Genomic DNA, 26,673 nt, shown 5'->3' on the forward strand with positions numbered 1-26,673 from the left:
AAGTAACAATTTAAAACTAACGTTGTGCTTAGATATGAAATTGAACAACTTTGTTTGTAAAAATATAAAATATATAGTTGTGACATAGAAATAGTATTTCTTTAAAAATTGTTGGTAATTTTAAGTTAAATATTTTATAATTTTCATATCGAAATTTATTCAGCAATATTCAGCACTTGCAGTAAATAGTAGCAAACAGGAAGATATCTTGTAAATGTTCAATCGAATTATAAGAACATTAATTGAGATATTTAATACACTATAGCTATAAAATTTTATTAAAAAGAAATTAAAGAAACCCTCTTTTACTTTTTTTGATATAGATATAAAATTAAAACTACCTGACCCACGACTTTTAAGCAATATGTAACGACTTTTAAGACCTTAACAATTAGCAGACTGTACAATTCTTTTAAAAATAATTAACTAAATATCTTTTAATCATAACTGACATTTCTAGATTATTGATGTACCATATTAACTAATACTTTAGACATTAGGTTAGGTTTGGTTCAGAAGGCGCGAGCTGACAACGCGACAGTTGTCAGCACTTTCACTCGGAGACATATATTGCCCATTGTGATGCCCTCAAAAATTTTGCCGGGAAAGACGAGTTGCTAACCTTTGTTATCCTCGTTAAGCCATTTGGTTTTCCAGATGACGTTGAGAAGTTAAACATAGACGCAATGGCAGAGTGCCCTGTTAGTATTTTAGTAAATACACGAACTGTAGGGTTGCTGAAGTTTAAAAGGCTTTTCGTTTTACTTTTGTCTAAACTAGGCCATAAGATTCTAGCGATCTCACAGTCTTTGTGGTTAGTTCATAAATTGTTAGTCTCCGTATTGGTGATCTCCTATATTAACATATTCTTAACAGTTCACATATTAGTGACATAAAAAATTTGGATTTGTTAACAGAATATATTTTCTTTAGCATTGCCTAAAGCCATATCAAATATAATATTTAAAAAACTTACCAATTACGGGGACTATTTGATAAGTCAGTGATAAGTTTACTAAAAAAATTTAATATTTTTTGTTTGATACAATCAGTAAAGGTAATATTTAAAAGTTCAATTTGATATTGCTTTTTCAATAGGGGAATACCTATTATATATCAGTTTTTTAACTTACATTTGCTATACGGACATAACAAAAAATCGGTTATGGACTATATTTATTCTTGTCAATTTCACGGGTATTAGAATTTGACAACAGGTTTTAGCCAAGTCAGCTATTTCGATTAATTATTTCTACTGCGGTACATGTTAACTTCCCGAGATATTGAAGATAAAAGTGCCAAAATTTGTACAATTTTTATAACAGGGCTGTACAGGCCAGATGCGATCGTGGCGCAATACAAATCACTGTACAGATTGGAGAACCGCAGAAACAAAAACATACGTTTATAGTTATTATAATATTAAACTTAGTGTTATTAATTTAAATTCATTTATTTGGTACATACAAATAAAATAATGTAGTTTTACCAGTACACCAAAAGAAAATTTAGTAGTTAAAAGACATGTCGCGAGCCGTACAAACCTTAGCAGCGGGCCGCATGAGGCCCATGCTGCATGCTTTGGACAACCCTAATATATAATAACAAGAAGTACACCACATGTGTCATTCTTTTACAAGCGGAATGGGTTATGACATCATAATTCCCAATTTTGATAAAATTTTTATTATATATCCTTCATTTTCAAACATAAAGTACCCGAAGCTCGAAAAAAATGATTAAGTTTTTGAAGTTAAAAACCAAAAACCATTCCACTTGTTAATAAATGACTCTAATGCAGTTTTTACATTGATTACACAAACGATTAATGAGACACTGATTATCTGTGAATATGTCCAAATTTACTTGTAAAGGTATTCCCATATGAAAAAATTATCAACAAATGGGTTTTATATTCACTTGAAGTGTATCAAAAACGTTCCACATAACCATTCCTGACCTCTTTTTCCAGCTATTTCAGAACTTTTCAAAAGAGTCTATGCTTCTGAAGATATGATTTGTCTATATCATAATTTGAAAGTGAAAAAGCAATCGAAACAGTGGACATCTATTCCAACAAATTATGATTTCTTATTTTTAGCTTCCAAATGGCAAAATTATGTTTACCATGAAAAAGTCAAAGCAGTAGCTGGGCAATATTGTACATCATTTTTAGGCTACTTAAATGATTAAATTAAGCAAAAAAACCGCTGTGGTAAAAGAAGAAATTTTAGGTTACCACGGTAAATCACCAGCTTATTAATATATTTTTATTCATTTTTAAGTTTGAGTCGTAAAACTCGCAAAATTTGAGAGAAATTGTGGTCGAATTTGGATATAATCCCAATAAATTAATAAATAGTTTTTAATATTTAATAATTAAATTAGTAAAATTTTATTATTGGGTGCTACCACATTATCGTTAATCTATTACATTATTACCTTTTTTGTTAACTTTCCATAAAGAATAGTTAGATAAGTGAGACACGTTCAGACTATATAAGAACTGCTGCTTATTTAGTTCCGCCTGTCGTTTTAAAAGAATTTTTAGATCTTTAATGATTTCAGTATATTTCTAGTTCCACGTTTATGTTTTAGTTTTTTAGTGATCACCCCAGCATAGAATCACTCCATTATATAACATTTTGATGGAGAAGTCGTTTCCTATGCTGCTTCACGCATACATTTAATTAGGTATTTAGTCGCTATAATTGTTTTTTTTCTCGCTTTTTTGTAACATTATGACGTTTAGAGACGATGACAATATTGCTTTAAATAAAGTCCAAATTGTTCGTTTTTTAAATAACTGACATTTTTATCTTGTTTCTAAGGTCTTTATCTATCATGACAACCACTAGAGTATGACCCGATAATAACTTTAAGCTGGTCTTACACTGCACATGTTCAGGTACATGTGTCTCACTACCTCGGTACATAATTCGCATCCGTATGTTGTGGTTAGTCGGGATCTGCAGAATATATTTTCCGCATTATAATCACTATCAGTTATAAATAGATTCCCTAATATTGAAAAATATTTTGTGTTCGTGTCTTTATTTACATTTTGTTATTAAGGGCTATATATGGCAGATTAAATAATTAGTTCGTCTGAGTTCTTAATCAGAACGTTTGTGATTTGAATTTCATCCGTGCTATGGTGATATTAATATCACCAGGATTTCTGTCAGTGATAGAAGCAATAGGATGGTTTTAAAAAAGTTTTAAGAAAACTTTTTTTTTAAAGTGTATTTCTGAAGCTAATAATATAAAATGACTAATAGGTTATAATTAACACATATATTTTAAACTTTTTTTTTATATCTATCTTTCCATTATATTACCAAATCTGGTTATATATAATATGTTCATTAGTTGCAATATTTTAACTCCTATAAATGAATTTGAATTATCGTTGCAGTAAGTGCTGTAAATACTTGTCCAATTGGCTATATGTCCAAAATCTAGTAATATGTAATACGTTCATTAGTTGTAACATTCTACCTCCTACAAATGAATTTGAACTATCATTGCAGCAAGTGCTATAAATATTTATTCAATTGGCTATATGTCCAAAATTAAATTTACAAGTAAACAAGAATTTAACTCCTTTCATTTATTATTGATTTATTTTACTATGAAGTATTTTACTTTATTTAAATGATAACAACTATGGTTTTTATAAGTGTGGGTATGAGTAGTCTAACTTTATTTCACTTCTTCACGACCACCATTACCTCTTACTCAACGAAAGTGTTAACTAATTAGTCTGCTGATACCAAAGGTCAAACATCACAATAATTTAAAATGTCTACAATGTAGATAAGGAATACATTTTACTTTTGAACTATGTCCTATGTACGAGAGGAACCACTTAAACATTTTAATTAAATGAATATTACCACTTTAACCCAAACAAACCTTTGCAATCATAGTTCAGAATCTAACTGAAAACTGTTTAGGCCTTTAAGCTAATTTCCTAACTTTTTCTGCACATAAATTTATGCACAAAGTTCATTTTGGAACATTATTGCTGGTCTTACAGATGTTATGCTGTAAGACCACAACGTCCTTAAATACATTAAACAAAAAAGTTTCGAAACTTTGGCAGCTTGTGGTTGCGCTTGTAAAATGCAAATTCATCGTTTATGTGCTTAAATTGTCTTCAGAACACCAAAAAAGCAATAAACTTAAAGTAATTAAATAAAATTTCAGACTTTGTAACGTATTTTAACTAAAGTGTGTTAAGGTACTATATCCTTCTACTTTCTGTGCACATATTGCATTGCCAACGTTTTAGCTTCTATTTAACTTTTAACTTGTGTTTTGGCTCTCATTTGCTATGTCTGCCCAACTCGATATTCTCTTTGTTGTTGTTTGTTGTCGAATATTATAGTTCGAAATATATTATTTCAGTGTCAACGAAGTTTAATTGACCTACTTTCCAATATTTTTTATTGATTGCAGGTACCATCCCCGCTACGCCGGAGAATATTACAGTGACATTTTTAACACCAACAACCGTACGAGTGTCCTGGCAAACTATGATTGATCTGAATGCACATCCAGTCGAAAAGTATATTGTGACTTATAAGCCAACAGATGACAGGTATGTAAACAGTATTTCCACATTAAAATTGTTTTTGTAGACGTGCTTGCAACACAGCAGAAGAGCATAAAAACAGCTTGCCTCAAAAATTTCATTTCGGTTGAAACGAACTTTTATCCCTACCGAAAATTTATCAGTGTTTGTCAGTGTTTGTGTGTATTTTTATTTCAATTTTTATTTAACTCAATTTCAGTTTTCTTCTTCATTTCTCTTTATATTAAATACTTTTTAATTTAAGAAAAAAAATTGCATTAAATAAAAAGTTACCTTTTTTGTGTTGCTTGTTGTTTAAGTACTTTTCCTAAGGACACTCCTTAAGTCTGAAGAAAAAATGAAATTGAGTTAATTGTGTGAACAAAGCCTTTTGTCTTTGTGCTTAAGAGGATATAGAGTTTATTTTGTATATGTCCACAAGCTTAACACGACCTATGCTACACTAATGAGCAGCAGCAAAAGATACCATTTTATAAAATATACATAAATATATACAAACATACAAATATATACAAACGTAAATAAATATAAGCACACATAGCCTTTAGTTATCCTCACAGATCCTTGGGGAAAATTATATAGTAAATAATCTGAAGTTTTATTATGAGGTTACTAAGCAATTTAATGAATTTATTTTTTTTGTTTCTGTTTTTATTGTTTGTTGCTGGTCGTTTCACTTCACTGTGATACTTAATTGATTTTATATAAGAGAACTTTTGCTATAAAAAACTTTAAAGTACCATTAATAATTCATGCACATAATAACTAATTTACAATTGAGTTAGAAACTGAAAATGTGTTATGAAGGATATCGGAAGGTGGCATATTGTTATACCGAGAAGACTGAACTTTTTTATAAATTTCATATTAAAAATTTAAAAACTTTTTATTATATATTTATTCATGAAAACACAACTTTATATTGTTTTATAAATGGCACGAAATTATTAAAATATTTGTCAAATGCATACTGTTTAACTTCAACAATTTGGACTTAAAAAAGGTCGACATTTTCGGTAAATTAATTGTTTGGTTATAACATATTTTGCATATTTTTGCTAACTCTTAAAATTGCCTAAAGGCGATAATTAAAACTTTGCTTTGCATATCACAATATTAACAAAAATAAATAAATTGTTTAAAAATAATTTAATAAAAATTTTTAACTCTTTTATGAAAATCTATTAATTCATAAAATAATATTAAATTTTTAAAAAATAAATATTTAGTTTGCAATTAGTATTATAACATATAATCAAAGTGCATAGTAAAAAATTGTTTAAAAATAATTTTTCATATATTTTATGGAGCTATAAATTTACAAAATTATTTTAATTTTTAAAAACAAACATTAGTTTGCAATTAAATACAGTGACCGTAATTTTTTCTTACATTTCTACACAATAAAAAACACAACATATTTGAAAAGTGATGCCAATTTGTTTTAACCAGACTTAATGCTGTTTTTTTACATCTCTGAAAGAAAAAATTACGATATTACGAGTTATAAATTTCTAGCAAAGTGTATATTATAAACGTACTCAATTTTTTATGGAGAGCAATAAATTAATAAAAATGAATTTAATAAAATAAATGTTTATTTTGCAATTAGATTCAGTATTATAACTTTCAATACAAATCAATAGTAAAAATTTTTCTCATCATATAATGGATTAAAAAATTTATCTATTGTTATTAACAAAAATCTTTGAACATATGACTCAAAATAATCGTAAGAGTGGCTTAAAAGTTCACGCAACTAAACTTCTAAAAATCTTTGCAGATGCTATGCCATACCACAAAGAGGTAAGCTAGGCCAAATTATCTAGACAATATTTAGTGATGCAAAAATTTTGAAATAGGAAAACGGATTTTAAGTGACTTTAAAATGACTTTATTTTATAACGACTTAAAATTTTTGTGTTCCATGTCTATCACCCCACAGCAGGTATTACCTCTTTCTACTTTCTTTGTAGAAAATCGTTTTTTACAAAAGATTTTTTTGTAGTGAGAGACAGAAATTAATAGAGGCTAAGACTGGCAAGTGAACTTGTTATTACCAAACTATATACATTCACAGATTTAAATAATAGTTTTTGACCTGTTACTTACACATTATCTAGATGAAAAATTACTTAATTTTCTTTGTAAATCAGCTCTTTTTAAACAAATTCCAACATCCATTTAGTTTAAAAGGTTGCCAGTTCAAAAGGTTATATTTTACTAGTTTATAGATCAACTACCAAAAAATTTTTTTTGTAGTACACAAATTTAGCGCTAACGTCTATTTGGCCGATTCCTGTATACAAACTCGCTCCCGAGTTAAATAGTTGGGTCCACGTCAATTCTTAGGCTGTTGTTTGGTTTCAAGCTAATAATGGTAGCTCTATGCTTTTTTCATGGTGATGGAAGAATACCCAAATTAATTTTTATTCTTTCTAATAGGCTCTAGATATTGCAAACAAAGTCGAATTTGAATGTGCGCAGATCCGAAACTTGAAAAATATTCGTATTGAATAATATAAGACTCAGTTAATAATATTTCATTATTAATATAAATATAATAATAGTAATAATTATACAGGTATCTAATGTACTGCATTTGTTAAAGATCACATGTGTATTCAGATTGGAACTTCATATGGGAAGAATCAACCATGAGAATTTAAAGCTGAATAAATGGCGATATAGAAGATCATCTAGTGTCCAGCTAAAGCAGAATAGCTGCAGAAGAAATATTTCATTGTTTTTTCTTCATCCTCATCTCCACAGTTTTTACAATAATAACTAATAAGATACTGCGTGATCACCAGTAACCGTTTATGGAAGACCCGATCTTAGAGATTTCTTGCCTTCGTAGGCTGGAATAGATCTCTTGCTTTTTTCCTATCATATGTCAGCCACATTAGCCTAGGCATTGCATAATTGTATACATTTACCCAAGATGTATTGGTTTTTTTAAAAGCATCAAAATTAATTGGCAAGTGCTGATAAGTATTTGAATATCGCTTTTGCCTGAGCTGAGGGAAAGATCAGTTTCCCGTCTGTCCAATAAAGTAACTTGCTAGAATATCAGACTATCGGAATAATATAAGTACTATATTGTTTATCCAAAGAAGTGTAAGGTTTCCAAGATTTTTTTGCTATTTTAAAGTTCTTTCGTTTTGTAAATAACAAACTCTGAAGTGGCCATTTCTGTGCTTTTTTTGCTGTCTTAAAACTTCTTGATTTTCAAATCTACTTCTTCTTTGCTTGATGAAACACGAGTTAGTGTCTAAAGCACTTTTAATTTTTTTATATAACAAACTCTGAAGAGCATTCAATAGCACTAAAGTATTTGTGTAAAAAAAAATTCTTTACCTTAAATTCAAATACGTTAAATTTATTATCAAACAATTATTCGAGAACTTTAAAAGGCTTGGATTGAGTATATCAGAGTGAAATATTTAAATTGAATATATTTAAAGATTATTTTATTTTTATTTACTTTTAATAGAGTCAAGGGAGTCATTTTAGTTAATTACTTTGCCCATCTCAATTACGCAAAATGTAAGTACACACATTATATACAATGCAATATATACAATGTAATAAATGTTTTTGTAAAAATTTAAAAAGTTACTTACCATTAGTAATAAATTTAAAATTATTAATTTAAAATTTTAAAATTTATTTGTATTTTCAATACTTTAAAAGTATAAATAATTTATGTACGACCCATTGTATCAGTTTTTATAAAGCTTTAAAGAAGAATTTTGATAATGTTAAAAACGGTTTTTAGTATTAAAAAATAAATATTTTAGTGTATTTCCTAAACTCTCAACACTAAATATGATATTGTAAATAAAAAAAAAGTGTAGTTTCATTCACACTGGTTTTATAAGTATATTTGTGTATTTAAATATTTTATAACAATACATTTATTTTGTGAAAATATTAACAATGAATCATTTCATAAATGTTTTTCCTGTACTAAACTAAAAACACTCTCTGAATAAGATACAATATCTTAAAGTGTATAAAACGTTTTAAGGAAAATTTATATATTGTTTCCATTAATATCGAGTACGCTTTGGTTGTACTGATGAAAACCTATTACGGTGTAGTATAATTTATTTCATTTTGTTTTTCTTTACATTTTTCCTATAAATTATATGTTAACTTTACTCAATTTTGAAGAAGGCAATATTAGTTTTGCCGAGATGTTTGTAATGTATTGAATATGGCATTGGAAATGGTATAAATATATGGTTGTGGTCAGTATAATAAGACAAATTGATTCAGCGATGTCAGTTTATTTCTCTAACTGTACTAGTGTTTATGAACTTTATTTGTAGTATGTGCTATGTAGGACTCTTGAAATGTACAGACAATGTAAGACTCTATGCCACCATTCCCCACTAAACAACACATATATATTCGTTTCTTTATGCGAAAAAATGGCGTATAATAACTTAATAGCTAATTAAGTAATATTAATAGTAAAAACAAAGTTGCATAGAAATGAATGTTGAATGATAAATGTTTTATATACGTGCATATTTTCAATTGAACGACCATTGTTTTTTAAGTTTTTTACAATTTTTGCAGAAATACATCACTTAGAATGACAGAACCACATAAACTCAGGACCCTTTGACCCATTGTTTTTAATTTTTTTGCAATTTTTGCCAAATTATAAAGCTTACAATAACAGAACCCAGCTTAAAACTTAGGACCCAGGACTTTATGAACCGGTCCTAAGCTAAGTGTAAAGAAGAATAAAGTCCAATCTTAGACAGTGTTTTCCAAAAAACATTCTCCCTGATTTTGAGCTGAAGAAATAAAACGAATATTTATTTTGCAATTAGATGCAGTATTATAACTTCCAATTCAAGTTAGTCCATTTAATGGACTAAAAAATTAATGTATTTTTATTAACAAAAATTTTTGAACATATGACTCATAATAATACAATGATGGTATAAATGATCACGCTACTAAACCTCTGAAAAAATAAAATTATTCATAGCGACTTTTAAACTGCCTTTTTGTCAGTTTTTAGAAATCTATTAATTATAAATATTTAATTGCTTAATATTATGTTAAGGTAAGAATGAACGGGGTACTAGCTCCCACTTGAGCAGAACACTGCGACCATGATTGATCTTTTGTGCTGCAATAGACTCTAATCGCACAGAAGATATTTCGCCTTGCCCATGAAGGCTAAAATGTCGGCCGTTGAGGACCTCCTAATGTCGGAAGCGGAGAGCAGTTCTTGATCCAGTTACCTCCTCCTGACCCAAATTAAAGCTGGGCAGTCACATAAAATGTGGCTGAAAGTCTCCTCTGAACCAGCTCTTTAGCCTGACGGTCTAAAGGGCTCGACTGTCGCGCCAGTAGCGACTTCTCTCGGTTAAAATCCAATTATTGATTAGAGACCTAGTTGCAAAACAACTTAATCCACAATAAGGTTCTGGTCTATTATTCTATTATGTTAAAAACATTAAATTTTCATTAGAGAAAAACTCAATAAAAAATGTTTTAATTCATAATATAACCATCTGTGTGAAGGGTATTTGAAATTCGTTAAAACCAAAGCCTTTTTCTTTTTTGTTTTTTGTTTTATACTCAATTTATTGAAATAATTTTTTTGCTTCATTTACTTCATAAATAACATATTACTCATCCCATTAGTTCTAATGGACTTTAGAGTCATAGTGTTGAAAAAGAAACCAAAACATTTCTCATCCATTAAAAGTAATGTGAAAAAAGCGAGTGTATACAAGTATAAAATTCTCCGAATAAAGATCAAAGCTTGAAAAAAATATCAAAAATAAATATTGATTAAAAACAGTAATTAAAACTTTATTTTTTTTTCTTTTAAATGCATTTTATGAAAAACTTTATAAATATGCACTTAGCATTTTAATTACAATAATATATAACTGGATGTGTACGTGGGACTATAATTTCATTTAATTCATTAGAACGAAATTACGTGATTATTTTTAGTAGAAACGAAAAAACCAAAAATATTTTTTCTTAAAATAGAAAACTTTATAAATAGAATTCATTAAGTTAAATGTGTAATATAAACAAAGTACATTTTTATAGACATTTTTAACACTTCCTGTTTCCTTCCACATCCTTTCATTATTTGAACTTGAATAAAAATAGCCAGATACCAAAGTGAATACTTGTAAACTTTGTTGTTTATAATAAACGAAAAAATAGAACGGTTGATTAGGTTTGGTTTTTTTTTGTTAATGTAATACTTTATATACTTTTTTGAAGGCTATACAAACACATAAATACTAAAATATACCATATATTATATTGATATTCAGATTTTTTTACACAGATAAGTGAACATAAAAGGAATAAGAAATTATAAAACGTGAATAGACATAAACACGTTAACTATAAATAAATAATAAATTTTAAGTCAAATAAAAACCGAAAGAATAAGTTAAACTATACTAATGTCAATTTATAGTGGTCACAATTGACTACAAAAAATAATTACAACCATTATTTACATTTTTACAAACCAGATTAATAATTTAAAATCAAAGGTAATATAAAGAAGCCTATACCCGATTCTCATTACCTAGATACATGTAGCAGTCGTTAATATTCAGTTGCCATATCTGAAACTTCTTCACGACCTGCACTGGCGGATAATTTTATATGTTAGACGCTATACCCTATGCACAACCCAAACTTAAAGTTTAGGGATTAGGACTCGCTATACGCACTTTTAGTGTATTACCCAACAGTTCCCAAGTAACTACTTAGGGGTGCAACCATTAATTCCTGCATCATATTAGCATTTTGCAAATCTCACAAATTTTTACCAATTATTTTTCCGATAATGACCGATTATCAAACCGATTTTGGAATCAAAAATACCATAATTAACATGTAGTTGATATTTCATTAGTCCTTCGATATGTATTACAAAGTTTTTATATACAAAAATTTTGAATATCATAACAACTCATTTGACTTGTATAACTGATCACAGAAAAAATATTATACCAAATAGCGTTTGTTATTGATTTAAGTCTTAGTGGTGAACTCTTCAGTTTTGGAAAACCAATAAATTATATTACTTACAAACTAGCAGAAATAATTATTATATATTTTAGAATTCAAGGTACTTGACGACATTTCTGACTTAGTAATATAAAGGACACATGTGTGTAAAAAAATCATAGCTGTCAACCTTCAAGATCACCTATATCAACAAAGAAAAAATAAGGCTAAAGATAAAAAGATATTTAAAAATAATCAATAGTTTGAATATCTGGAAATTGGACTAAGCTCGATAAATCCTGAAACATCAATAATAATTTTACGAACAGAACATTCTTCAAATCCTTCTACAATTCCATCCAGAAACCAGAAAAATCATATATAAAAGTCACATACCTGGTAAATTATCAGATATGGGTTCTAGGTATGAATTATTAAAATAGTATATTAAATATATTAGCTCTTACCATATGATATATGAGCTTTTCAGAAAATGTGTGACCTAGTGTCACGAAATGGTGAGTTTCACTAAGTACTTTCATAAGGTGAATCTTACTGAATCCAACACAATATTAAGCAGGTTACATACCCGATAAATTAATATATATGGGTTCTAGGTATGAATTATTAAAATCTATTAAATATATTAGCATTCAGAAAATTTGTGACCTAATGTCACGAAACGGTAAGTTTCACTGAGTTCTTTCGTACTGATTCCAATATATCAGCATTTATGTTAGCATATGAGTGACGAGTACTTTAAAAAATGTGTAGTCCAATGCTAATGAACGGTGGGTCTTACTGAATCCAACACAATATTGAGTAAGAATATATCAAATTATTTTCATTATTTACTAAAATTAATATAACAACTAAGAATCATTACATAAATATATCAACCTCAAGTCTTTTACATTAAAAAAAACAAAATCAATTAATCTTTTTAGGGCTTTATATCTTCCATAAAACTCGATTTATTATTTTGACACAGAATAAATCTTTTTATAACAAACCTTTTAATAGTAATTGATTTCGACCTATAATTGTCATCACGAATCCGAACAAGGGTGCACATAAGATCTATTGTACTAATCTATAAATGAAAAGAGTTTATTGTAATTATAGGTATGGTTATAGATGAAGTGAAAAACATTTAAATAAATCATTAGACTTATTTATAAATATTTTAATATTTTTATTGAAGTAGTTTTAATTTATTGAAAATACATGTTTATACATACCATTATCGTCGGCTTTTAATCGCTAATTGAATATAAAAAGAGGGCTTTTTTAAATTGTCATTGCTGATATATTCAACGAATACTTATGGCCCTTCTGGTATATAATTAAACTAATCGAACATATATTTACGAAATAGTTTATAAGAAAAAAATGGAAAATAATAGTATTTTATTTTCATTTACAATATGTATATGTTTATATTGATACATTCTGCAATATGCAGTAGTAGCGTAAGCATATGTATTCTCATATTTTTTTTTACTGCTTTTATTTTAACACTAAAACAAATTAATCATATCTAAAATATTGCAACCCATTTAATTCGAAAATGTTAATACAGAAGAAACATTTTTAAAATATTTACAAAAAACGACTTTTTCTTTTATAATCTAGAGGATTTGCAGATTTTTTGACCGGAACGAAAACCGGAACTAAGTAGAAAAAATATCAGTTTATGGCGATTTCGATTCACTAAACTCAATGTATTTAGTATTAAATATTAACCGACATTTTGGCCGGAACGAAAACCGGAACTAAGTAGAAAAAGTATCAGTTTATTGCGATTTAGATTCACTAAACTTGATATTTTTGGTACTAAATATTTTGAAAGTAAAAACAAAGGATGTTACTAAAAATGATAATACTATAATAACTTCTAGTTTATTTTAATAATATTTATAGTACTTATTATTACTACTAATTAATAGTTAGTACTAAATACTATTTCTATAAATTCTCAATAGAATTCAGGCCCATTGAATATTCGTTTCTTTATCTTAATTTTTGATAACACAGGAAACATAGTTACCAGATATTGTAGTACTTCATCTTCCTTATTTAAAGGTTTTTCGCAATTGTTTATTAAACCAAGTTTAATGGGAAAAGATGGAAGAATTACATTAACTGATGCAGTTAGCACAAAGTTATGGGTTATAATTCTTTCCATCACAACTATTTTGTAGCATAAGCACAAAGAGCAATAATTTTTTTGTATAGACAGATTGAAGTCGACTTACTTTAGCAATAACTTTTAAATTACAATAAACTCTAAACTTATAAGGTTACAGCTAAAATATGCAAAACAAAATGACAAATGCTCATTCCCTAGGAAATGTCTTCAATTCTCGCGTATTAATTAAACCTAAATTCCAAAAGTATTTTGAGTATCATCTAAAACCAAGTATCATCACAAATTTCTTTATTTGATAACCAAATTAATATTAAAATAAGTTAGATTGATGTTATAATATTTAATAAGAATTTAACTTTTAAGTTTTCAATTTTAAAAGTTTTCTTTTATATTGTAAATTTTTAATTAAATATTAAAACTTCAATTGGATTCCTCTTTCTCGCTTACATTTCAACTAGATAACATACTTGAACCAAGTTCTATAAACTCCACTGTGTAACCTTTAAAACGAATTTAATTCCTGAAAGGATATGCGCATAAATTAACTATTTAAATCAGACAACTAAAATTTCAACAATCAAACTGTTTGTACATCCTTTCCGACATACACCAACGACTTGTTCTTTTCCAAAAACAGCTTCCTGCATGACATATCCGCAAACAAAAATGGCTAGTGGAAATCAACACGGACATGGACTCACAGTACGAGAATAAAAGCAATGGCTGTCCTCAGAACAATTGTTCTGGAAAATTTTTCACTCGAAAATGGCAGAAAGCAAAAACAAAGCAAATTAGTTGTCATTGCTTGAACTGTGGTGGCATTTTCTGTAATCAGATATCTACCGTTTTAAATTGAATCTCCATAGGAAACCCGATTGTTCTTAATTAAAAATAATGCTGAAGTTAAAATTTATATTTACTGGGAATTTTAATAAAGTAGCGAGTTTAAATTTCAATATACATAACTGAAGTGCTTCGTGCATGATCCTTAAGGAAATTTATTCTCTTGAATAAATGCATAAAATCATATAATTTATAATAGATATTAACTTAAAGACATATAAATTTTCTAATAATTTTTTTTTTAATAAAAAAACTTGTGTTAAGTGAACGATAACATGAGAATATTATATGAATTTTATTCAGTAGTTAAAGTGGCTGTAACTTCAAGCTTCAGACAACTGAAATTTATTTAGATTTTTATTCACTTGAGTTGAGAACATGTGAGCTGCTGTCCTGGGATTTTCATAAAATATAAATTTCTTTTTTAACAACTGAATTTTGATATTCATTTTAGGTATGATTTTCATTGAAAGATTTTTTATTACTAATAATTTATTATTTATTTTGTTTTATGGTATATACTAACAGAAAAAAAATCAAATATTCCAAGCACATCTTAACAATATATTTTTGTTAAGATATTTTTAAATATATATAAATGGGATTTTAAATAAAAATCAAAAAAAAACCAATAGGTATAAAAAATTCTGGTTTATAAAATAAATAATTAATTTGTAGACTGACTACATATGTAAATGGCATCATAGTTTTAATCAAAAATCAGTTTTGATTTACATTTTGTTGTTAAATAATAATTGAGGAAGGTAATAATTTGCTGAAATCGATTATTTATTTAGAAATCACCTGAATATTAGATACCATATATAGAATGTAGCACATAAAACTTCATTAAATTTATTAATGTTGTTTTTTTTTTGTCAAATGTGACACGTCTTATGACGAAAAGAAACTAGAATGGTCAGTCAAATTTCAATAAATTAATCAAATTTTTATTGTTGCTACTTTATTAATATTCGAACCCTTTTGCATTAAATTTAATTTACTGTTTTATTTTATATCAAAGTTTAAGGTAACAAACTTGCAGATAACTATGTGATATAAACAAGTATCTATCGATAGATAATCATTTCTTAAGCTTCACTTTCATAATACCTAACAACTTTGGGAATTTACATCCAAATGTTATAAACAAATCAACCCCACGAATATAACAATAACAACCATAAATCTAACTAATATAGGACTGAATAGATTAAAAACCAAAAAATGTACTACACTCACAGACATAGATATATCAAACTCACAAATACCACAAATACAATGATTCTCATCTTTCATGTCCTTCATTTTAAGCATATGTATTTTTTTATTATATATATCATGCATCATATCTTTTCCAATCCGTTCATCTCTACATACAGAAGATTTGGATTAAATTTATTCGAATCTAAATTATTTAAAAAACATAAATACCTTTCATAACATTTCTCACCATTTACTAAAAGTAACTAAGATCAGAATAACCCATAATTATCATAGCATAAAATTAGCTTAGCATTAAAAACTAAAACAATTTCTTAATACATTAATAAAAATGAATAAAAAATACCAAAGTTTAAACAATTTGAACAGAGATATTCTCTATCATATATGCTACACGATATATAGAATATATATATCTATTCTATATATATATGTATATAGAATATATAGAGAATATATATATATATATATATATATAGAATATATATCAAAAGTATTCGAAGTACATATTTCATAGAATCCTCATCAAAAAATGTTGTCACAAGAGTTTCATTGTATAACTTGGCAGCACTGTAGTATCTCATCTAGCAATATTTGCAAGAGCAAATATCAATATCAGTTAATATCAGTTAAAATAATATATGAAAAATTTGTTGTTGTAGTTCACTACTTTTCGAAACCTCTCTATTAAATACCACAGTTTATATTTAAGTCAAAATAGTCACTACCGTCACATTGACTTTAAAATCAAATTGATTTAAAATAAATTTATATGCCTCCCATTTAAAAATCCTTTATATAGATTATTAAATAAATTATATGCCATATAAGGCCTGGTGCAAATAAATTTTCGAAAAATTTAAATACAATTTTGACTATAGTATAGTCTATATAGTATACAGTATATAACTACTTTAAGTCATTAAATATTTATTAAAGAAACTTCTTTTATACATAAAGAATTAATATAATTATATCGAAATCATAGTCTCCAAAAAATTAATGTCTCCTACATAATTATAATGAATGTTTCCTTTTTTAATTTGATATAATCATACTTTAAATTATTAAATATATATAAACGATATTCCCTTTATGTATAAATATATAACTAAAACCAATACACAATCTTATGCAAATAATTAATTTAAACATTTAAACTCATAATTTCCAAAAAATTGAAGTATTCTACCTAATCAAATTAAGATATGCAGGACATGTATATATATTCTCTCAAAGCTTATCTATTCTTTACACCTTACTCTATTTTGGATTTTAATTGAGCCATAAATTTATTATTAGGAAGTAACAGATAAAATGACTAAAAATTTCAATTTGTGTAATTATTTTTTGGTTGTAATTTTCTTAATGTTTCTTTCGTAACCCGTCCAGGAAAAATAACAATCATCCTTAACGTTATTGTTCTCACATCTAATAATATGATATTATATTAAAAATTATATTATATACTTTTTACAACCTATTCATCGATTTTTACCTTAATATGCAAAATAACAAGTTTATACATTAATTTTATTTTGTGGGAAAAATTAATGATTAATTTGTTTGTCGCTGCTCTTGTGTCTTGCGAGTGTGTCTATCAACGTACGTTGCTGCACATACAACTGAACCCCATTCACTTTACCATACAGCAACGAACTTTGTTGTCTGTGTCATGTCAAAAATTTAATTTTCAAAAAATGTGAAATAAAAGTAAAAATAATTTGTAATATTTCCATGATAGCATACTCAAGTGTCCAGTAACTATCGCTGCAAGGACACAGTAATGAAATTTTTTGGGGAAATTTTCATTTTATCATTAGTTTGTATTGCTGGAAATTCTTTTTGTTTTTGTTTTTGTTTTGTTTTTAATATATTTCTTTTTTTTTTTATTATTATATTCTATTTTATTGTTTACTACGTTTCACAAATGTTCAGAAGTGAAAATTTTCCTGGAGGGAATTAAGCCCTCCAACTATTCAGTTCAGTTGTTTCATACTTGAGCATGACTAAGAAATGCTTTACGTATTAAGCACTAAACAGCGATGACGTGACATTTTCTAAATTTTTTTTCAGTATTTATTGTAGCTTAGAACGTTGCAATTGCGTCGACGAAAGACATTGAATTCTTACGAAAGTAAATTCCAATTCGGTTTTATTGAACAATTAATTAAAAATAATAAATAATAAAAAATGTGTATTAGACGTAAGAACATTGTTGGTAAATCAATAAAATATCCTAAGACCAGCTATAAAAATTGAAGTGTTGTGATTTTATACGTACGAAACAAGCGTAACACACGTCGTATACGTGATTTTTTTGAAATTCTTCACCACGGCGAGCTCATAAAACCACAAAGACCTTCGATGCTCATCTGGCGCTTTCCTTTCTTTATGAGTTATTGCTGTTCAACCTTTTATGGCTGGTAGCGGGTATCCAAGTGTGACCAATCGCTGTTTTTGCTTACTTACGTTAGAGGAATTTTAAATTAATTATTTTAGTCCCGCTAAGTCAGTGTGGCCTGATTAATTACATATCTCAGGTAACATTGCAATCAGTTTGTTTAACAAACTGTGAGCGAGAGTAATATGTTCACTTCAAGACTTTTTGTATCTTAATGAAAAATTAATAGTGTTTAAGCCTTTTGGCATTTATTATAGTATTTTGTTCAGTTTATTTTAATGAAAATTTTTAGCAAATAATTTAATATCTTATTTTTTAGAGTTTATATTTAATAAAGTGATTTAATAAATTTTTGAATAATTATTGTTTATATTTTCATTATATATAAATTCACATTGTTAAAAAAAATCCATTTATTTTTAAGAAATTAAGAAATTTTATTTTAATCAAACTTTTTTCTATCGTTAGCCATGATTTTCAACCATTTTTTTGGCCAAAAAGATAGAAAAAATTTATTGCCAGAAGGGTTCGAATTGTAATGAAAACACAACAACAAAAATTTTAGTTAATTTATTGAAATTTAGCTGACCATACAAAGTTATTTTAAATATTGCCAAGTACTTATCATCAGTGGTTTTAGGAAATATTCGAATTTTTTATTTAGTTTATAGAGCGCATATATATAATTGCTGTAGACTGCAAGTGCTAGGCTTAGAACTTTTGTCTGTCAAATTAGAAGCAATAACTAATCGTGTTTTCGTACAAGTAGCTAAGGCTGAAACCACTGATGATGAGTGCTTGACAATACTCGACACCGCGTTGTATGATCAACCAAACTTCAATAAATTAACTAAAAGTTTTGTTGTTATCTTTTTATTCCTATTTGAACCCTTATAACTATTAAAATAGTTTCTTACCGTCAAAAAAGCGTCTTCGCCTAAAAAAATGAATACTAAAATTTATTGACATTTAATGCGCTTTATTCATCCAGCCAAATTTTCGATTTCTTCATGCTTTCTGAAGTACTGGTCTTGAAGAACGCTTTACATTAATTGGAGCAAGTAGTGTTCTGATGGAGTCCAATCTAGTGAATAACGAGCATATACTAGGATTTCCCATTATTTACTTCCAACATATTTTTTTACTTGTCTTGCGACATGTGATCGAACATTGTAGCCCAGAAAAATCACTTTACGTTGTTTGTTGGCTACAATCGTATCTATTGTCTATCTATTGTTGTTGGTGATGTTCAATAGTAACAGTTTCATTCGGTTTTAGTAGTTCATAGTAAACCACTCCTTTCTGATCTCACTAAATGCAATATATAAACTTACTTCTATGAATACTTTGTTTTGGTTTTGATATGGATGATTCGCTTGAATGAATCCATAGTTTTTTTGCATCAAAGGTAATCGTTGTAAACCCATTTTTCATTACTAGTCACAATATGCAGCGACAAATGCCATTTTTGATGTCATGTAAGTCAAGAACTGCAAACCATTAAACGATTTTCAATGTTACCTTTCAGTCAGTTCACGTGGTACACATTTTTCTTATTTTTATATCATTTTCATGGCATGTAAATATTTCTTTATGTTTGCTTGAGTGAGATTTAATTATTTTGCAAACTATTATTCAGTTCGTGATGAGATTTCTTTAATAATGCCTTCAATTCTTCATCGTCGAACGTTTTAGGTTAGCCATAAGTATCTTGAGGCTAACTTATGCAGTTCTTGTTTTGATTTAAGGAAAAAAATAATACTTTCCACAAATGCTGTCGCTTTGGTACTAAATTCGAAATGTATAAATGTAATAAAATATATATTGCTCACGCTTTCTTGAATAAAGTGAATGTCGTTGTAAAAGAGCGCTTAGTACAAATTTAAGTCATCTCCTAAAACTAAGTTAAACACCCAATATAAAATAACACGAGTAATTGTCTGGTCTTTAAATATTACTAATGAGTATTTGGGTCGTCTTAAATATTAGATATATGTTTTGCTTTATTGCTTATATATTTGCATTAACAAAAATATTAAACACCTTATAATTTGATTTGCTATCAGGAGATAACTAGTTTTTAAATATTCTTGATCAATATTTGAATTCGCTAACGCTTTATTTTTTTTTAACATATACTTTAATATCTTATCAATATCAAGTAGAAAATGTGTTTTTTTACTTTATATATACATTTTCATTGTCTAAATAATTAAACACCAGGTATTTTAATATGCCACCAAGGATTTGCCTAGTTTTTAAATATTTGGGTCGACTAAGTCAATAAAATAGTCTTTATTGGGTGTGAGTGACGCTTACGGTGCGTTTTTTTATTGCCACCTTAGACTGCTTTGGGAATTTATTTGAACTTTTGTCACAACATAAGAACAAAACAAATGCCATTTTATAAAGTTCACAACAATTAAATAATGTAGTAGCATTCTCAGGAAATTTCTGTCGATGTTACAATTCTCATACCAACCACACAAAGTTTGTCGTACGATTCACACTAATTGGTTTTTTTTTTATTACCACATACACACACGATTACTTTAGTTGTCAATGTATATATTAATTATAATAAATTATCATAAATTAAATAAATTGACGTTTTTCCCGTTTACCATGAAGACCGTTAAATTTTCATCAATACATTAAATTAATTATATATACAATACGTAAAGGCATTCAACATGTTACGAAAGCACAAATAGAAACAAAGTTCTTGTACTAAATACGCCAAGAGCTACACATTGACCACATTAAGTACGTATAAGAACGCATTGTAGTTAAATTGTTGGTTAGAATAAATTTGTAAAAATCACATAAATATATTTTTATTTATTAAATATCACAGGTTATGCGGTTATAGCATTTTCACGCACATGTCACTTCCATGCGCAGGGTCCTTAGGTTATATTCTCATGAATTTGTGATGCAAATGAGTGAATATTTAAAATTTCAACAATAATTATTTCTATAAACATGATTTTTAGTTTTAGATTCATTGAAATAAAAAGTAAATAGATAATAAATGCAAACACGTTAATTTAGTATGTAATTATTAGTATCAGTATTAAAAACATTACCAGTTGACATTAGAATTAATTAGGTGAATATATTCGATATTATAAAATTACTTAATACAAAATAAATATCATTTTTGATAAGAAAATGAATACATAGTATACAAAAATAGACCTCAACCGAGAGAGGTCGCTACTGGCGCGACAATCGAGGTAACCGTCAGGCTAAACAGCTGGTTCACCTATACAGTTATGGCAAAGCATCCCTCCTTAGCAGATCAGACTTGAGATTGCTGGTGGGATAATTAACTGGTCACCATGAACTGCGTTATCATCTTAATAAAATAGGTCTGTCCGAAGAGATGGAGTGTCGACTCTGCTTAGAAGCAGACGAGCCTACCAGTCAAATTCTCTGTGACTGCCGAGCCTTGATCTGGGCAAGGAGAAGGTCACTGGGAGGAGAGCTGCTCTCTCATTCTGACATTAGGAAGTCCTCAACGGACGACATTCTGGCTTACATTCGAAAGGCGGAATGTCTTCTGTTAGGTTAGGGTCAGTTGCAGCACAAAAGATTAATCTGGTCGCAGTGCTCTGCTCCGTTGGGAGCTAGTACCCGGTGTATTTCTATTCTATACAAATACAACAAAACTTTATTTTATAATTATTTATGGTTTCGGGAAGACCATATAGCAGTTTAAGGTATTGTTCATTACCGATGGCCTTTGGAAATATTTTTTTCCCGATGTTGACTTTATACTAAAGTATATATATACTAAAATATATACTAAATACTCTAAAATATTGTTCAAATAAAAATTATTGTAAAATAAATCATGATTTTTTTTCTTAACTTAATAAATTTAATTTAGTAATAAAACAATAAGAATCTGTAAACAAATACCTAACTTTAATTAAATTTCTTTCATAATGGTTTATTTTATCTGATATATATGGTATAAACTTTAATGTCTTAATATAACTTTAATGTATTATTATAACTGAGTGCAGTTTTAAATCTTCTTAACGGATATATTCATGTATGTTTTAATTTATAATATAGTGTGCATAATATACTGAACTCTAGTCAGCACATATACAAACACTATTCCTGTGATACTACAACGGGTCATTATTTGAGCTTAAGTGAGCTTTGGTCACAAGGCCTTTCAAACCTAATTTAAGCTATACATAATACAGCAGTATGTATTGTTAATTTTCTATATAGTAAGTAATTTTGAGAAAATTTTATGTAAGGTGTTAGGTGCCTATGTCATGCCACACTATGTCTTTCTTTAATCATAGAATATTTATCAGTTCTATGATCATCCACAGTCCAATCTAAGTTGATAGGTTAATATTTCTACCACATAGCTATTTGGTATTTGGCTTTATTTTACTTTTTTGGGGTTTTTAACGAGGTGCAGAGCAATCGAAAACCCAAGTCAGTGTAAGCTTTTAATGCCGCATAACACCTTTAACGGATCACCGAATACCTGTCCTGCTTTCTACACGACCTTTGCGTTATTAATTACAATACTTTATGTTGTAGTGTACATACAAGTAGTGTTCTATGTTTACCACTTTATTGTTTGCAGCAGTTCATTCTTTTATTCTTCCATTATTCCAAGTACTTCTGTTGCTTTATGGCATTTTCCAGTAAGCAGCTGTATAATTCATGACTTTGCTCGATACATTGCAGAGATATACTTTTAAACTATTAATTAGAAGCGCACTCTTTTTTGTATAAAAAAACTGTCACAATATGTATCGATATAGCGATCGAGAACAGAATTAACTATATAGTTAATGTATGTATGTAGAGATTCTCTTACTAGAAATCATAAAAAGAAAGAGTTGAAAAGTAAATGTGGTAATAATAATATTTACCATGCAAGGAGAGTGAATATTATATTGTATTATAATTATATTATTATAATATTATTATTATATTATTATTGTATTATTATTATATGCCTTTATATTAAAGTGTATATTTTATATTAAAATGTACATGAAATACAATTTATGAAGGAATTTCGAGATACTCGCAGCTTAACATAGCATGACATAACATAGCATATAGACAGTCATTGATATTTCGAGCCACAAAATTAAAAATTTAACCATACCTTCTTTAGTAAATCTATCCTATATTTATGGTAACATTAAAACAAAACTTAAAAGTGGCCAATAGAATATGTAATATTTCAAAGGTAAAGATATATAACTAAAGACTAGAATTCAGAGTTATAACTTTATTGAATCTCTAATCGCAGTAGGGCGTACCTCACGATGTCAATATTTAAAAGATAAGCAATCGCCTTACTATTATAGAATGCGGTTTTGAAAAATATACTCACGCCATACCAAAACATTATTACACTTTACATACTTTACATGTCCCCAAACTGACCATAAACTATTTCCATTCCCAAATGGAAATAAAACATGTACGTATTATTCTATTTATATGCGCAAATTTATGTAAAATATACTTATGTTAGTGAAATATTTTTACAAAGTAGTAGAAATAAAACAAAGTGAGTTCATCGTCAGCTATTCCATATAAATTCCAAAAAGTATCTTAAGTGTGACATTTTTATGCTTCAATAATTTATATGAAATGCAACCATTTCATTTACATAATTTACAGTGAATACTTCAGCGTTTTACAAAATTGAATAGTTTTTTTTTCTGAAACAGTACTCCAATAAATTCTTATATTCACTACCAAACTATGCATATAAACTATAGTGTATTAAGAAAAAATAAAATAAAATTCAAGTTTTCTCTCGCATGCTTAAGTTTCATGGAACTAAGCATTAACATTTTAGTAGATGAAGTCATCTCCAGAGACCGCCTTAATTTAAATTCGATTTTTTCTTAAAACATTTTCGTGAGAAAAAAAACTCATTTTCACATTTTAATGGATGGGTGGAGGGCAAGTAATCATTGAAGCGAAATTTATGCAAGAAATCTTAAGGGTTTCGTGAAAATCAGGTTATTAGAAAGTTCCTCGTTATAGAAGCTGCTTGGAAGAAAATATTACAAGTTTAAGTATTCATTTTATGCCGAACTCAAATTTTTATTTCAACCTCAGCGTAAATATAATTTGCATACATAATAAAAATATTTTATATATGTATATATATATATATCTTTTTAGAAAAATTTAATTCAGATGTTAAGACATTTGGTCAAAATATGAAATATATTAACGTAAATGCTCTTAAAACAATATCATTGTAAAGTAGTTTATGGTAATTCATCTTTGCGTAGTATTTAGAAATGCATCATTCGATTTACAACGTCTAGTTAACTGTATCACTTACAAGTTGACAAAGCACTCTTCAGCATCCATTAAATACCATTTATTTCAGAATGAATTCATAAAACGATGCATAACTGTGCAAATGTGTGGGAAAATTAATAAAAAATCAATGATAATATTCAGTGATAATAAAAAAATCAGTGATAATATTATGATTGAATACATTATTACACTATTGGCATTGATAGCTATCTACGGACAATACTACTAGTATGGGTATAGCGGTTGTATACGCGTTATTCTTTCTTCTTATCTTTTTAGCTTCGATAGGTTTTGGAATTTTTATATTAACCCTTTGGGAAAGTGTCCATATACACATTACTTTCTTAGGAGTATCACTCCTTTCAGTATAGGAACAGTGCAACTAGTTGTCTTTTAAAGATTTGTTTGGAGAGTTTTTTATTCCATGTTAAGCATATTAATGTGTTTTTTCTGAAATTTTCTCCTTTTTCGCGTCTTACGTTGGCTTTTCTATCAGATTTTTCATTTATTAATTGCCTAAATGAGGATAAAATCATATTTCTCTTCTCTTAAAAATGTATATAGTGTGCCGTTCAACCAAACGGCAGACCCCTTGAATTTAACGATTTGGAATGCAGTCAAAATATTTGTGATTCCATAAGATTTTAAGAGTGATGCAGTTCTCCTTTATCAGTTTGTAATATAGGAACTATCAGAGGTTAAACTTGAAAAATATTAAAAGAAAATAACGCATATGCTTTGAATATTATTTACTATTGTTATTATTCTTGCAGTTTATACAGTATTATAAGCTATATTAACAAATCTGTCTCCATTTTTTTGATTTAATTTTATTTACAAATAGAACCAAATGTCCAGTGTTCTTAATATATTTAAGGGCATTGACTTGATGGCGTCAAACCATTAGGTTTTCCTAACTGACTGGATTTAGGTAGATAGATAGATAGATTTTGAGAGAGTTAGGAACTAGTCACCACATCACCGACAATACCGTCGCATCATTTATATCGCATCCAATATCATTTATTCAATATTTAAAATTCAATTATTTTAATATGGAGGTGAATGACTTTGAATGGCATTTAGACAGTTACACATTTGACATCTTTTTCTCACATTAGATTAGGTATTTGCTGTATCAATTTTGATTTATTCAAACTTAGCGAATAAAGGGCTTATAATTGCTTACCTTAATGCTAATAATCAAGTATTTATATTATCAAATTGCGAATCCTATACAAATTATAATTCTAACTAACTTTTCTTTGTGGAATTGATAGACCGTAGCTGATGTTTTTATTAAATACCAGAATTTCAGAATTTCAATTGAAAATCTGGAATTATTTGCTATAACAAATATATAACAAATAATAAATAATTTTTATTGTCGTTTATTTGTCTCTTTTTGAATTTTATAAATATTCGTATCTATCTTTCTCGCTGTTTAGAAATATGAACACAATCATAATGACATTATCCTTTTACATTAGTCAAGCTGCTTTCTGAACTGTGTTCAATATTGAATTGAAAGTGCCACTGAGATGCCTCCTTATTTAGCCAGTTGTAAGGTGAGATTAGGAATGCATGTTAGAAGGATGATATTTCCATTCACTGACTCTTATTGCAACTGTGGGAAAGAGGTCAGTCTTGTTACTGCCAAGAGTATGAGTACGCTCAAATTTGTGTTAGCATATTGCGGACTTGTTTTCAAGAGGATTTATAATCAACAATAAGAATTGTATCTATGTTTCATTAATAAAATTAACAAATTAATACATTATAGTAAAATACATATCTCTCTAAAATAATCTGCATTTCTAAGTAGCTATCTAAGTTTACTATGATAGCTTAGCAGGTTAATGAAATAATATGTAGCTCAGTATTACGATTACAGCCTTCTGTCGACTGTATTTGCCAAATCAACAAAATATAGTTCATTTATATGCTTCATTGACATCCTCTTTTTCTTTTTTAAGTTTATTTTATTTATATATAAAAGTTTATTTAAGATCCATAAAAATTCAAAACTAGCGATACTGAGATAAAAAAAAGAGAATAGGAAACTATTTTATATTGGCAATCAAATTTGAC

The 26,673-nt window shown here is 27.8% G+C and overlaps 1 protein-coding gene across 2 annotated transcripts in view; it reads left to right on the plus strand.

The window, feature by feature from the left end:
- Positions 1-26,673, plus strand: part of LOC119680818 — a 52,634-nt gene that overhangs the window by 4,253 nt on the left and 21,708 nt on the right. For both annotated transcript variants that reach the window (XM_038093812.1, XM_038093813.1), the window contains exon 2: positions 4,465-4,606. In XM_038093812.1, coding sequence (XP_037949740.1) covers positions 4,465-4,606 — 142 coding nt within the window. The remainder of the gene's footprint in view (positions 1-4,464; positions 4,607-26,673) is intronic.

The sequence above is a fragment of the Teleopsis dalmanni genome, chromosome 2 (assembly GCF_002237135.1).
Source record: "Teleopsis dalmanni isolate 2A chromosome 2, ASM223713v2, whole genome shotgun sequence".
Taxonomy (NCBI): Eukaryota; Metazoa; Arthropoda; class Insecta; order Diptera; family Diopsidae; genus Teleopsis; species Teleopsis dalmanni.